The 13956-nt window shown below is 39.0% G+C and overlaps 2 protein-coding genes across 8 annotated transcripts in view; one reads left to right on the top strand and one right to left on the bottom strand.

Annotated features, from left to right (window-relative positions):
* scube3 (signal peptide, CUB domain, EGF-like 3) overlaps positions 1 to 6534 on the top strand; it is a 74750-nt gene extending 68216 nt beyond the window's left edge. For 3 of the 6 annotated variants that reach the window (XM_051424597.1, XM_051424598.1, XM_051424600.1), the window contains 7 exons: positions 832 to 993; positions 1092 to 1259; positions 1361 to 1522; positions 1607 to 1804; positions 1930 to 2082; positions 3186 to 3265; positions 3543 to 6534. In XM_051424597.1, the coding sequence (XP_051280557.1) occupies positions 832 to 993; positions 1092 to 1259; positions 1361 to 1522; positions 1607 to 1804; positions 1930 to 2082; positions 3186 to 3265; positions 3543 to 3695 (1076 nt within the window). In that variant the 3' untranslated portion in view covers positions 3696 to 6534. Of the gene's footprint in view, positions 1 to 831; positions 994 to 1091; positions 1260 to 1360; positions 1805 to 1929; positions 2083 to 3185; positions 3266 to 3542 lie in introns of all 6 variants that reach the window. The other 3 variants (XM_051424594.1, XM_051424596.1, XM_051424595.1) reach the window with 1 other exon arrangement.
* Positions 6535 to 6536: 2 nt separating this feature from the next.
* On the bottom strand, positions 6537 to 11984 carry si:ch73-217n20.1 (complement receptor type 1). Of its 2 annotated transcripts, none has more exons than XM_051424602.1 (11): positions 11839 to 11984; positions 11490 to 11687; positions 9883 to 9982; positions 9718 to 9791; positions 8185 to 8406; positions 7885 to 8076; positions 7605 to 7701; positions 7442 to 7515; positions 7179 to 7358; positions 6884 to 7069; positions 6537 to 6797 (listed from the first exon to the last, which is right to left on the bottom strand). In XM_051424602.1, the coding sequence occupies exons 1-11, from the start codon at positions 11891 to 11893 to the stop codon at positions 6772 to 6774; spliced, it is 1404 nt and encodes a 467-aa protein (XP_051280562.1). In that variant the 5' UTR covers positions 11894 to 11984; the 3' UTR covers positions 6537 to 6771. The 2 variants fall into 2 exon arrangements, with proteins under 2 accessions (XP_051280562.1, XP_051280561.1); XM_051424601.1 differs by having other exon boundaries at positions 7885 to 8079.
* Positions 11985 to 13956: the final 1972 nt, after the last annotated feature.

Below are 13956 nucleotides of genomic sequence, written 5' to 3' on the forward strand. Positions count from 1 at the left end.
GGTTATAGTTAGATGTTGGGGTTGTAGACGACTTCATTATATTCAGATGATTCTAATATTGTGCTCCTCCTATGTAAGAGGCCTTTATTACTTATGACCTAAGTAATATACATATAATTGAATTTACGCATTTCCAATCAACAAAAACTGAACATTATGGACTGAACATAAAGAAAAAGTAGATATTATGGCAGGGCTGATTATTACGTTTTGAATCGGTGTACTTAATAAAGTGGCTACTAAGTGTATAGTTTACTGGGTCACTTGTGCTTGGAACTAGGGATGCACCGATTGGGATGTTCTAGGCAGATATCGATGTTTAAAATAACAAATTGGCCGAGACCAAAGTTTTTTGTCGTTATTTATTCACCCTTTTGTTCCAGAAAAACAAATAAATCTTCAGATATAATCTCTGCCTTGTTACAGCACAGTCTGTTTCTTTTCTGGTCCAAGATGTGAGATGCAGAGCTGAACAGCTGCTCACTGTCCGTGCTGCTGCATGGAGCACAACGGTACTTGCGTGCGAGGTGTTTATTTCTCCAGTATCCGATTTGGAATTGGTGATTTCCAAATCGGATACTGGAGAAATTGCTAAATCAAAACAGATCATACCAGTCAGTGACATTGGTGAATGCCATCTTTTTTGCAAATAGGCTGATGTCAGTCAACAAGGTGAACATCAGCCAATAAATCAGTGTGTCCCTACTTGGAACAAGTGCATTGACCAATAAACTGAAAATAAGAACTCGGATCAAGTTTTGTGTTTATGTTTTAACTGATTAAAGTGAAGTGTGTCGTATCTGACTGGAGCCGTTGTGGATATTCTCTCAGTCAGATGCTTGCCGGGGTCTTACTACCACGGTGAGCAGGAGCGCTGTGTCCAGTGTCCGCCCGGCACTTTCCAGGAGAAGGAGGGGCAGCTGGCCTGTGACCTCTGCCCTGGCAGCGACGGTCACGGCCCTGTTGGCGCACGAAACATCTCCTCCTGTGCAGGTAGTTTAAAGTCCCAGGGATGATTTTAATGATGTAGTTCTGATCTTGTGAAGTGTCCTTAATCAAACGTCTCTCCATGTTGTACAAATCAAATCCAGGCCAGTGTCCGACGGGGTACTTCTCCAGTGATGGGTTCAAACCTTGTCAGCCGTGCCCTCAGGGCGCCTACCAACCAGACTTGGGGCGGACCCTGTGCTTCCCCTGTGGGGGAGGACTGAGCACCAAGCGGGAAGGTTCCAGCTCCTTCCATGACTGTGAAGTTAAAGGTCAGCTTGTGCTCTTTTTATGCAGCCAATGAAAGAAAATGTATTCAAATAATCTCCAAAACTGTTCCCACTAAACGTGTATCGTTATTTCTACCCTGCAGTTCAGTGTTCTCCAGGTCATTACTACAACACCACAGTACACCGGTGTATCCGCTGCCCAGTGGGGACGTATCAGACAGAGTTTAGACAGAACTACTGTATTTCCTGCCCTGGGAACACCACCACTGATTTTGATGGTGCCACAAGTGTCTCGCAGTGCAAGAGTGAGTATGAAAATAACTGTTTTGTGTTGTCAGATTTCTTATCCATGAGCTGGAAGCTAATTTGTTTTGTTTGTGTATGTCTAGACAGGCAATGTGGTGGTGAGATGGGTGAATTCATGGGTTATATTGAGTCACCTAACTATCCCGGTAATTACCCTGCTAATGTGGAGTGTATCTGGAACATCAACCCGCCCAGCAAGCGCAAGATCCTAATCGTGGTGCCAGAGATTTTCCTGCCCTCAGAGGATGAATGTGGAGATGTGCTGGTTATGAGGAAGAACTGTGAGTCTCATTTCCAGTTGTTGGTTCAGTGGAATTTAGTGTTTATACTCTAAATAATTGCACCATACAAGGAGCAGTTCTGAAAACCCGATTAGTCACCATTGTCCTTTCTGTGCCCCTGCAAGGGTCAGCCACATCCATCACCACCTACGAGACGTGTCAGACGTACGAGCGGCCAATCGCCTTCACAGCTCGCTCCAGACGTCTCTGGATTAACTTTAAGTCCAATGAGGCAAACAGCGCCAGGGGCTTTCAGATCCCTTACGTTACTTATGATGGTATGTAGCTCATTTATCACTCCAGCAACTATGAACGGTCCTGATAAACTCTGTGACTCTGTGTTTCTCACTAGTGGTAACTTAGCCATGCAGATAGTTTTGGTTTGATTTGTCCAGCTTTTAAGATATCCATCTCTGAAATTTCCTGCTCCACCCTGATTTTCTTTTTTGTCTTTGTCAACTATAGCCCTACTGATACTAGACACAGATATCAATATTTGTTAAACATTTCTTATGAGGTTTCCTCAAATATATAGTATATAATATAAGAATTGTGACTAAGATATGTAATTATGACTTTATTTATGTAGCACTGCTTCACCAAATCATAAAATCTAAATTTAAAATACAAATAATTAAAATTTATATAAAGAGCAATTTAAGAAATGTAAATGCAGTAGAAGCACAATTCAAGATTTACAATTACAAAATTAAACAATTTAAGAAAATGCAGTTCTAAAATAATGTTTTGAGGAAAGATTTAAACGAAGATAAAGCTTTCTTGGTGTCCTCTGGGCAACTTGAGAATTACTAATTTGAGTCTTACCAGAAGAAGAGGGCCCAAATGGGGTCAGACATATAGTCATATACACTCAGTGGGACATTTTAGAGCTGTAAAGTAAACTTGTGACTGCCCTCTGGTGGACAAACAATGTTATTGCGACAGTTTCTAAATTCAAACACATCTGTCTTGCAGTCTCTTGTTAATGTTTGATATATCTGCAATAAGCTAATATTGGTTATCTGTCTAATTCTACTCACAACATTGAAAAAGCATCCCACCTTTCCTGAAACATCTGGAAAAAGATGTTGCTGCCTACATTTTTCTAAATTTCTCAATATTGTGAGCACTGCAAAAGAAAATTAGATAAAACCTAAACTATGTACATTGCTAGACGTACCACTAGAGGACGCTTTAATATTACAGTGCATATTTTACATTAAATGGTCTGAACTATCCCATAGGAGATAATAAACTAAGTGAAAGGGAGTGTATTGATATTATTTCACAAGCTTACTTATTTTGTGTGATATGTGTGATATGTGTACATCTGTTTTCAGCATCTCATGACATGACTTGTTTTGTGTTTTTCTAAATCCAGAGGACTATGAACAGCTCGTAGAGGACATAGTGCGAGATGGAAGACTCTATGCCTCAGAAAACCATCAAGAAATCCTCAAGGTTAGCATCTAGATTTCTTTTCACTGTGTTTAAATCTCCCTTCATTTATTGTTAAGACAACCTGGGTGTGGTTATTAAGCTTAATTAACAAAAAGTACTTGCATGAGTCAGACGGTAACAGTACATTGATATTGAAAAGATTTGTTAATGTCGTCTGATGAGTGAGTTATTGTTTTCCAGCATTGTGTAAGAGCTTCAAATGTAATTCAAACTGTTATTAAGGATGGAAATATGTGATTATGTCTAGAGTTCACACCCATTTCTTTTTCCTCTACAGGATAAAAAACTGATTAAGACTCTTTTTGATGTGCTGGCTCACCCAAATAACTACTTTAAGTACACCACTCGGGAGTCCAACGAGATGCTTCCTCGCTCCTTCATACGTCTCATAAGCAGCAAAGTCTCCGCTTTCCTGAGACCTTACAAGTAAAGTTACTCAGCTGCTCAAGCACCGGATCGTGAACCCCCACCCCCCTCCCTCCCCGACATCCCCCTCCACCTTACAGGCTACATCCCGCAACTCTCGCAGGACTTAACACACAAACATACTAGTACGTTTACTCTCTTATTTTCCATAGGCTTTGACAATAAACACTATGCAGACCTGAGAAATACTGAAAATAACTTGTTTCAGGTTCTCTCTCAGTTTCCATTCAGCACAGGTCTGCAATCCTGAGCTCAAGCATTTAGTGGGGGTGTAGAGTACGTGAGAGGGTTTGGTTTCTATTGTGTTGGGCAATGAAACCACAAAAAAAACAAACAATAGAAACGCCTATTTCAGATGGTAGGAGTGACGTTTTGTGTGTGCGGTTTGAGCTTGATAGAGCTTGTTATTGTGTTTGCTTAAATGAGCGGTCCAGCTCCAACTCCTACCATTAAGTATGACTGTAAGTGTTGTGTAAGTGTTGTGTAACCCTGGTTCCATCTTCAGTGTCTGTGTGCTGTCCTCGAGGAGGAGCGGTTGTTAATTCATGTCGCAGCTGCGTTCGACGTCATTCAAAGCCTTACTATATTTGAGCTCTTAGAGCAGTTTCCAGGGGTTTTACTGTTAAAACAGTTAATCTATGTTTTGTTCCATCTGTCTAGACTGTAACAACGTTTTCCAACCTTCAGATAATTTCTGTTGCTCTTTTTGTTTGTTTGTTTAAGCCAACTTAAAAGCAGATACAAAAAAAGATGGTTTATCATTCCAGGAACATAGTAGACATCTGGGAGATGAATAACAAAGTAATAATTGTGAGAGCCACAGAAATGAGAAAATGTGATGTCGAGTGGAACATATCTCTGAGAGAGAGATAGAGAGAAATGTCTTTGAGGGACATAATGTTTGCTGCTTCTTTTAAAAAGGTCACTTTAATTCTTCAATCTCATATTGTCTTTCTGATGTATTCTACACACTAATAGTCTAAAAAAAAAAAAAAAAAAAGGAAGCTCCACATCTAAAAATAATTTAGTTCTCACACACAGTAAATTGATAATCTCACAATGCCGGTCTGTGGACTACCAGTTTTATTGTTTTTATTTCAATCTTGTAAATAATGAAAATAAATTAGACGAGGGTTGAATTCATTAATCCTATTTTTGTTTTTAAATGCAGGACAAACCCCCCCAAAAAAAGAAAATCACTCTTTGCCCTTTATGTCCCGCCCATCTCAAATCCAAAGACACCCAGTACCCCCTCCAAAAAACACCCCATTCAGAGTTTGTTCTGTCCTAATGAAGACAGCTCTTCCAAAGACCGCCCCCGCCCCCCCTAAAAAAAAAACAAAAAGAATGGTGGGTCACTTTGTTTTGTGCACTAAACAGAACACGTCATCCTACCTTTGTAGTACAAAGTGCAATGAAAACACCTTAAAAATTTGGTTACACCCTATTGTGACCCCCAACAAAGCTTGTGAAATGTGTTTAGGCTGCAGTCTTGTTGAGACTCATTGTATTAAATATTTAAACAGTGACTACAGGCAGAGGAAGTTTCCCCATTTTCAGAGAAACACTAAAATATTAAGTCTGTCAAAAAATGTAATAGAGTATTTGGTGTGTATAAGATATTCTTTGCGATTTCAAAACAGCGACCAAAACAGGGTAAAATAAGTTAAGTAAATATCTAACACTTCACTTCATGCTACGATCTAGGAGTAGTGCAATATTTTGGGAAATGCGCTTATTCTTTCTTGCCAAGAGTTTAGATGAGAAAAATCGACACCACTGATGTCTTTACAATAAATGTGAAGCTACAGCCATGGAACAGTTAGCTTAGCATAAAGACTGGAAACTGAAATCCGCTAGCCAGGCTCTGCCCGAAGAAAGCAAAATCCACCTAGCAGCAGCTTTACAGCTCAGCTAACTAACCGGTTACATCTCTTTTTTTTTTTAAGTCAGTACAACACGTTGCAGTTTTACAGGGAGTTGTGTTGCACTGTTTCTTGGCTGGGTGCGATGACTTAAGTAAGGACACTTTGCAAGAAAGTATTTCCCAAAATTTAGGCACTATTCCTTTAAATTCATTACCACCACTGCAGTCAGATTGGTACAATGATAATCCCAGCCCCTTAACCCATATTCAACCCTCTAAAAACATAAATTGAGTCGATGCCTGCGCTGATATCTAATTAATTTTTCGGGGAGTCATTTTGTCCTCACTCGTGTAAATTTAAAAAAATATAAATGGTACACTTATGTACCAAATGGTGATTTTAAGTAACTTTAGGATGACAAAGGGATTTCGACCACATTGTCAAAGCTAAGGGCGATGCTGGGCCAAGCCACGAAGATGTCAGTCTGAATATTCCTCTATATACACGTCTCACTAACTTCAGTCACAGAATTCTGTACATCTGGTCTCAATGTACTAGAATAGATGCCAACAGGCAGCATCCCAGCGTGCTCAGTCACCCAAAAGTCCCCCTCTGCCCAGAATCAGCTTCTTTCCTGCAACCTGATTAGTTTTGTGAATTATTGCCTTTTAACGAGAGTTTGCTATGATGTATCATAGAGTTGATAATGATATTTGCACTTGAATTGTTATTGCTCATGTAAAGAAATGTCTGGATTTTGTATTGTCTTTTTAAATGAATGGAATTGGTGTTTTTGTTTTCTTGTAGCTTGTTTGTTCATGAAATGCTCACTCACCGTTTAGTCTATAGAGATGATACACATAACATTATCAACTGTAAAAAAAGAAAAAAAAAATCTATGTACAGAGGTGAATGAAACAAGTTTGTACTTGTTACTGCCCAAAACACTTATTGAAATAAACATACTGTACTTCAGCTTCATTTCAAACATATTTTAATGTCTGTATAATGAGTTCATACAAGTTTTACAAGCAAATAAGAAAATACAATTGCTATTAGTGCATTATTAAAGGTGGATTTTAAAAAGAATTATTTCTTTTTAGAAGGAAGATCTTGTGTAGCTTTGCTTGAGACCATTATTTCCATCCTCCACTGACTGCTGGTGATCACAGGTTGGCTTGAATATTGTAGTGTCACACTTCAGCTAGTGCATTAGCCCCTCCAGTGGGTGCGAGGTGCTGAAATAACAGGTGGTAAATCAGATTTGTAAAGTGCTGTAAAACCTAATATCAAGCAACTCATACACAAAGAATTGATTACTTACATATGCGTGTACATCTGGGGAGGCCAGGATACCATCGGCCATCATTACCACAGGTGACGTCGCTCGGGCCAGTGCTTCTGTAACCCCGGTAACACTCGATTGAAAGGGTGTCCCTGAATTGATACAGCTTTTTTGGAGCTCCTGCCCAGATAGCGCCAGGCACTTTTGGAGATGGACATGTTATTTCTGTGAAGAAATAGAACTCAGTTTTTATTTTAGTCATGTCAACAAAAAAAGGGAAATAAAGTTGTACAAAAATGATAAACGTGTTGTGTCACTAATAGCATCTAAAGACCTTCGCATTTAGTAGGAGAGTCGCTCCATGTCCCATCCTCTGTACACCAAATCTCCCTTGGTCCATTAAGGAAGCCCACACTACAACGATAGCGAATGGCACTCCTGTATGTGTAAGGTGGCTCTTGACGGCCTTCTATCTTTGCATTTGGCACTTCTGGAGGCTCCCCACACACCACAGCTGGAAGAGATACAGTAGTGTTGGCACAGCGAAAGAGAAGGGAAATTAAAAAGGGCAACTTACAAATGATGCAGTCACTGCACCTTCACAGACAGGAACACGTCCATCCCAGCCTCGACTCGTGCAGGTTCTGGTTGCCCGTCCCACAAGATGATGCCTGATGAAAGTATGTAAAGCCACATGTTCAGCAATGGAGAAAATCTTTAACAGTATATAAAGAAAGCAGCACAGAATACATTTCCTCACCCCTCGTCACACACAGCTTCAGCAGTGTCTCCAAACTCAACTCCTGAGTACATGAACTGTCCATTTGCAATCTCTCCTGCAGAGCCACATGGCTTTCCTATTTGTAGATTGAAAAAAAATTATGACCGTGTTTTTTTATATTTACATCACTTGTCAGCAGGACTATAAAAGTCACTGCAGCATGCTATGGTAAATAGTTGACAGTAACAATGTGAAGCATACAACATTCATAAAGATTTGAATGAAAGTCTAACTGAAGGATTATTAAAAAAGCTCTTACTTTCACATTTCAGCCGCAGTGTTGTCCACTTCCCGTTGATGCACCTGCGATACCTGCTGCCTCCTGCTTGAATGTGTCCAACGTCGCACGTGTAATTGACTGTGTCACCAGAAGCAAAAGATGTCTTTGTGATGTACATGTCAGCAAGGTGGGCATTTGAGTTGCTGCTGGTTACTGGCACACCACATCCACCTGCTGAACAGATAGTGGAAAGTTGAAGATATTTGACCAGCTCCTTTTAATGACATTGAGATAATGACAGTTCGTCTTACCGCCTAAAAATCCTAATACTGAACTCACTTTCTTTATCAAGATCCTGAGTTTTATCAGGTGAAGGCAGGCACCGAGGGGGTAGAGGCTGCCACTGGCCACCAGAACCACAGGTGATCTGCTGAGCTCCATCCAGCTGGAAACCCTCACTGCAGGTGAAGGTCAGGTTGTCTCCCACCTGGTACACAGAAACATCTCCACCACTGCTCTCAGAGTTGGCCACGGCAGGCCTGGAACAGGTGGCTACTCCCTCTGAAGAGATGAAAATTATACAGCTCTGGCATTTTGTCCACTGAATTGATTGGCACTGTCTGTTGGCACACTAAAATTCACCTCGTTGACAAGTTTAAGACGCCTGACACATACAATAAATATATATATATTTTTAGACAATCTCACTTTTATTGGCTCCCTTCGAGTCAAATAACGGCAGATGTTTTTTTTTTTAACCTGTTTTAATCCAATGGCTGTGAAGATTACGACAAATGAAAGGGAATGCAGCTACAAAGACAATAGGGAAACTAGTTATAATTGGGTGAAGATGGTGAAGAGGTGACCATGGCATAAGATCATGGTAAACTAGCTTCCCTTCATGCCCACTGTATTTACTTGAAGATCTATGAAAAATATACATGCGCACTTAATCATTAGTGTATAATCACCTGGATATAGGAATTAGTGTTGTTACCTTAAAGCTGTTTTTATCTACCATTTTGAATTGCCATGTTTGTACAGTAGCACAGAAGAGACAACCCAAACACTGGCTGTAGATAGGGCCTGTCGCATTTTTCAAGTTTCGTAGCCACCGTAGTTTCTCCTACACACATGGTGTTTAATTAGTGGCAATCTGCAACTTCACTGCGAGATGCCACCAAGTCCTACACACTGGTCCTTTAACATGGGGGCCAGGAAACAAATTTCCCCCAGGGATCAATAGAGTATTTCTGTGGCATTCAAATAAAATGTATTTAAGTCCTTCACATGCTACAGGACTAACCTGCACAGTCTATTGTGTGCTACTAAATCAACCAGAGGGCGAGCCTTAGTGATGTTACGAGCTTAGGGGCAGATTAGAAATGTTTCTATGCCTAATTTAAGAGATGGACTTCCTCCCAGCAGTGGTAAGGTCCCACATTTGGATTTGTTAGACCCCTTATACAAAAATCCAAACCCATGATTTGCACATTTAAAAAAAAAAAAAAAAAAAAACCACCACCACACACGGAGCCCCCCGTGGTGACATGAGAAAAAAAATCATTGCGAGATCTCGAGTTACAAAGTCGAGATCTTGCAATGCTTTTTTTAAATCTCTTCTCCCCCCCCCTCATGTCACCTCGGGGGCTCCGTACACACCTTTATATTGAACAACTAAATAGATTCACACCTTATTAGTATAATAGAAAATAGGTTTAAGTGCATTAAGAAATTAAACTAAACTGCGTCACAGTCAGTATTTACTCAACACCACCCACTTAAGACATCCTCTTAAGGTGTAGCAACTACAGTGTGTAAAGACAATGAATGGGTTTCAGATGAGTAAGAATACTTTTGTCTGTTGCTCACCGTCACAAGATGGAAAGTCACCCGTCCAGCCAGTCTTCTTGCATATCATGTAGTCGAGTCCTTTCACAGTGTATCTGTGAACATGGAGATATGCTGTATAGTCAAACGTGGTCACAGTAATCTTTTGAATTTGTGTTTGAGACGATAGTTCAGGCTTCAACTTACCCTTCATTGCATACAGCATAAACTTTCTCCCCGAGGTATGAGTTCCCTTCATACTCAAACTGACCATTGGGCAGATCCCCGGCATTGCCACACGATTTCTCTGTTAGAAATGAGATGGGGAGAAACGAGATGAGAAATGGGATGGAGAGTAAATGGCCAATCAGAACAGGAATGTAGGGTTGAAATCTGATTTGCCAGATGAAGAAAACTAGACAGAGACTTCTTTATTTTACAAATCTGCAAAAAAACAGCCCAGGTTCAGTAAGCTACTGCAGAGGCCAACTTGAGGGAGTTTTGCCAGAAAGCTATGGGGCAGTTTCTTACAGAAGATGTGTTGTTTATAACATTTTCTGAAAAACAGTGACATATTTCAGTTAATAACGTAGTGTACTTCCATTAGAAGGCTTGGGTTGAACACTTGAACTCAATCAAGTGTTCCTGAGCTTAACATTGAACCATTTTTCAGCTCAACTGTCCACTTGAGCAGTCACTACAAGCACAGAAGATTTCCCATTGTTTTGTTTCATTTCAGGATCAAAATATTTGATGCATTGGTTTGTACTGTAGCATTTTCAAATCACGCAAGTCAAATTAGAGCAGGTGTTATTAGGTCAGGGAACAGATTACCAGTGAAGAAACTCCAGTAAGAGTAGACCTATTCTTTTTTTCTTAACCAAATACTAAATATAAAACCATGAAAAGCTACATCATTTCCTAGTGGTTGCCTTTTATGTCAACAGTTTCTCTCTTTAGTCAATAACAGGACATCTCCAATTAAAATACAGAGGCAAACCCCTGCATTTTCCTTTTGAGCCATTAGCACCAGCAAGTCCAAAAAAGACAGTTTAAACTTTGATATGAAGAATTTAAGCCAGTTCTATTGTCAGACATCAGATCCAGTCTAACTACACCCACAAAGTTAATTAAAGACTATGAATATAATATAATGGTAGTATCAGGGATTCCAAGACAGCCGTTTGTTTACTTTCAGACTCTAAACCTAAAACTACTGGATAACGATGTTATTTAAAGGATAGAGCTCTACATGGACAGCATGAAAAGGAGGAACTACTAAAGCAACCAGTAACTCTTAAGAGTGTGTATGAGTACTGAAAAAAGGTCCTGCAGTATGTAGCTGAATCAGGAGTTTCAGCTTAACAGCAAACTTCCAAAAAAGGAAATTTTGGGGGGTTGGGTTTACTCAGATGAAGAGACAGTGTGGAAACTTGGATTTATTTGCAGCCTTTAATAGTACAAACAGATCTAAACGGCTTGAACCTACCCTTTAATCTAGTGTAATTGTTTAGGTTATCTAAATAAAAAGCTCCATAATTAAATTCATGTCTTCTCAAGTATCTTAGTAGGCATTCAGATAAGTAATATAATTTAGTTGGTTCCTAAATTTCTAAACTGTATTGGGATGACAAGCAGGTTACCCACTTGACTCAGGTAACTTCTGTTGGTGCTTTAAATCTGTTTAAAAGTCACATTATAGCTCTGGGAATATGTCACAAATCAATCAATCAATCAGGAAGAACAACATTTAACAGCCTCTTTACCTTGTTTATTCATGGATCTGATTGTCAACATGTGTGCCAGGTACTCACTTTCGCATTTTAGAGTCAGTTTGGTCCATTTTCCGTCGTCACACTGCACAGCCCGCATGCCTCTGACTGGAGTGAAGTCCTCTGCGCAGTTATAATAAACTTTCTCCCCGCTGACAAACTTCTGCATGCTCTTGTATCTCTGGTCCAGTGTGGTGTGCGGGTATTCGGGCGGTGGAGAGCATGTCTTTGGTACTTGAGCTATTATTTTTTTTTCAAATATATATATTTTTTTATATATATATATATAAATGCAATAAATCGTCAGTTAGGATTTCAAAACAATCAACAATCTGCGAAATGTGGATATGTAACATTTTCATGCTAACATTCTATAGAAATATTAATTTACCTGAAGCAAGAAAGGCAAACGATAAAACCAAAATACTCCACCCGACGGTCCTCATGTTTGTCGTGTTCGTGTCGCTGCGTGTAAACAAATCCTCAAAGGCAGATTACAAAGTGGCAGCAGGAGGATCAGATGAAGCAATTTATAAGGGAGGGGGTGGCACAGCCAATGAGGCCAGCTGATTTAAATGACATTATCACAGACATGAAAGCAAGAAGACAGCAAGAAACAGAACAAATACTGTAGATAACACACATTAAAAAGAGCCCATTATCACTGAACTCTAAATAGGAATAAAAGTCAAATTGGTCATTCTTATAAAGATGAAAGAAAGTTTGTTGAGACTTTTGAAGTACATGTAAGATCCAACAGAAACCTTACTTTGAAAGTCGTGAAAGAACTAAACATTTTTCTAATAGAGGGGAGAGAAAATCTTAAAAGTTTGAAGGAATCCAAACAGACAGGTAAAAAAAATCCTTTTTTCAACCCCACCCCCTTCAGTGCTGTATGTGTCAGTGCTAAATTACACAGAATATATACTCAGTTGCCAGTTAACTAAAACTAATGCGATCTAATACAACAGTTCTGCAATAAATCCTCCCTTCATGAAAGTTATAATGTTCAGTTTTTGTTGATTTAACTATATGACGGAGGCTTATTTGTCTAACTCATTTACATAAATAAAATAACACAGTTGAACAGAACTACAAAATGACCATACAGTTGAATCAACACCTCTCTGAAACAGTTTCAACAAAACTGAACATTTTAACTAAATTTGGATTAATTGCATAGTTAGACTGGATTACTTTTAGCTAATTGTACCCAATAAACCGGCCTAAAAGTGTATGTTAGAGCATGGATGCATGGATGTTCTCTTCATTCACGGTACACTACTTAAACTGTATGAGTTTCTTATGAGGCTCTTGACCCGGTCAGACCAGTTTTCAGTCTGTTTACTTATGGTTATTTTAATCCACAACGCTAACTGGTTGGATTTCCTGTACAGTCATGACAAAGGTTTGCCAGCATGGTTTGGAGTCACTGTAGTTGGGGGAAGTAACAGTCAGATCCTTATGCATGTACTACATGTAAGCAGTATTTTAAAGTAGTAGCTTATCCATGTGTGGTACTTAAAGTTCCCTTTTACTCAAAAATATGTTCACAAATATGAGTCATAACAGAGTTTTTCCAACATGTTTTTGAGTCCCTCATCTATTTGTGTATTTCTACATTTGACTCAGTTTTATTACTTTATATACCCCTTTTCTTATTTAAGTTTTCATCTTTTCCTGTTCTTGCCTCTGGTGTTTCCTCACTGCCAAATAATTAGACAGTGTTCCTTCTATTTGTGTTTTTTATTGAGTGTTTTATTGATTCCAAATTAATTTATTACTTTGTATGGGTTGGGGTGTGTGTGTGTGTGTGTGTGTGTGTTTTATTGTGAGAAGCACTATGACAAGTGCTATACAAATAAAGTCTGATTGGTTAATTGATCAGTATGGAAGTTTGGAAGTTAATCCAGTGCACATACACTGAGAATGGACTTTACAGTGAAGTAGGAGACAGAGGGAAAACTTTAGAAATGAACAAAATTAGCATATTCATAGATTCTGGTATTTTATATACTATATCATGAGGTAGAAGGAGTAGATGTCTTTTTAAAGATTTTAATGTGGAAATTATATTTTTTGTACTGGAAAAACATATCAGACACATTATTGTTCCAAGCAGACTATCTGTATATGTCTTTAAAAGTATATTAGTATATAAATCTAAGGTATCATGAGATGATTAACAAGTTATGACTTTTCTGACTTTTCTCTATTTTTACTTTTGTAACATACTGCATGGTTTTATCATCTCAAGCCTAAACACTCTTCATCATTATTTGGTTGAACTGCTCACCACTCATCGTTGCAACTTGTGACAAGAGGTCACAAGAAGACATTGCTTTGTCTCTAGGGATTACATGCCAAAAAGGTCTTTACACGTTAGTCTGGACAGATAAGAACAGAGTAAAACATACAATATTTCATCTAAAAGGAAGTGCAGTATGAAGCTGAAGTTGCACAAATAATCAAGTAAAATACAACTACCTGAAAACTGTACAGTTCACAA

The sequence above is a fragment of the Dicentrarchus labrax genome, unplaced genomic scaffold (assembly GCF_905237075.1).
Source record: "Dicentrarchus labrax unplaced genomic scaffold, dlabrax2021, whole genome shotgun sequence".
NCBI lineage: Eukaryota > Metazoa > Chordata > Actinopteri > Moronidae > Dicentrarchus > Dicentrarchus labrax.

What these genes read in the sequence shown, in the direction of transcription:
- si:ch73-217n20.1 (XM_051424601.1), bottom strand. Translation starts at nt 11,893, where the DNA reads ATGAGGACCGTCGGGTGGAGTATTTTGGTTTTATCGTTTGCCTTTCTT. An exon ending in GAAGCTGTGTGTGACGAGGG is followed by an intron (nt 7,516 to 7,604) that starts GTGAGGAAATGT and finishes TACTTTCATCAG; the next exon opens with GCATCATCTTGTGGGACGGG. An exon ending in CCCCAGATGTACACGCATAT is followed by an intron (nt 6,798 to 6,883) that starts GTAAGTAATCAA and finishes CTGTTATTTCAG; the next exon opens with CACCTCGCACCCACTGGAGG.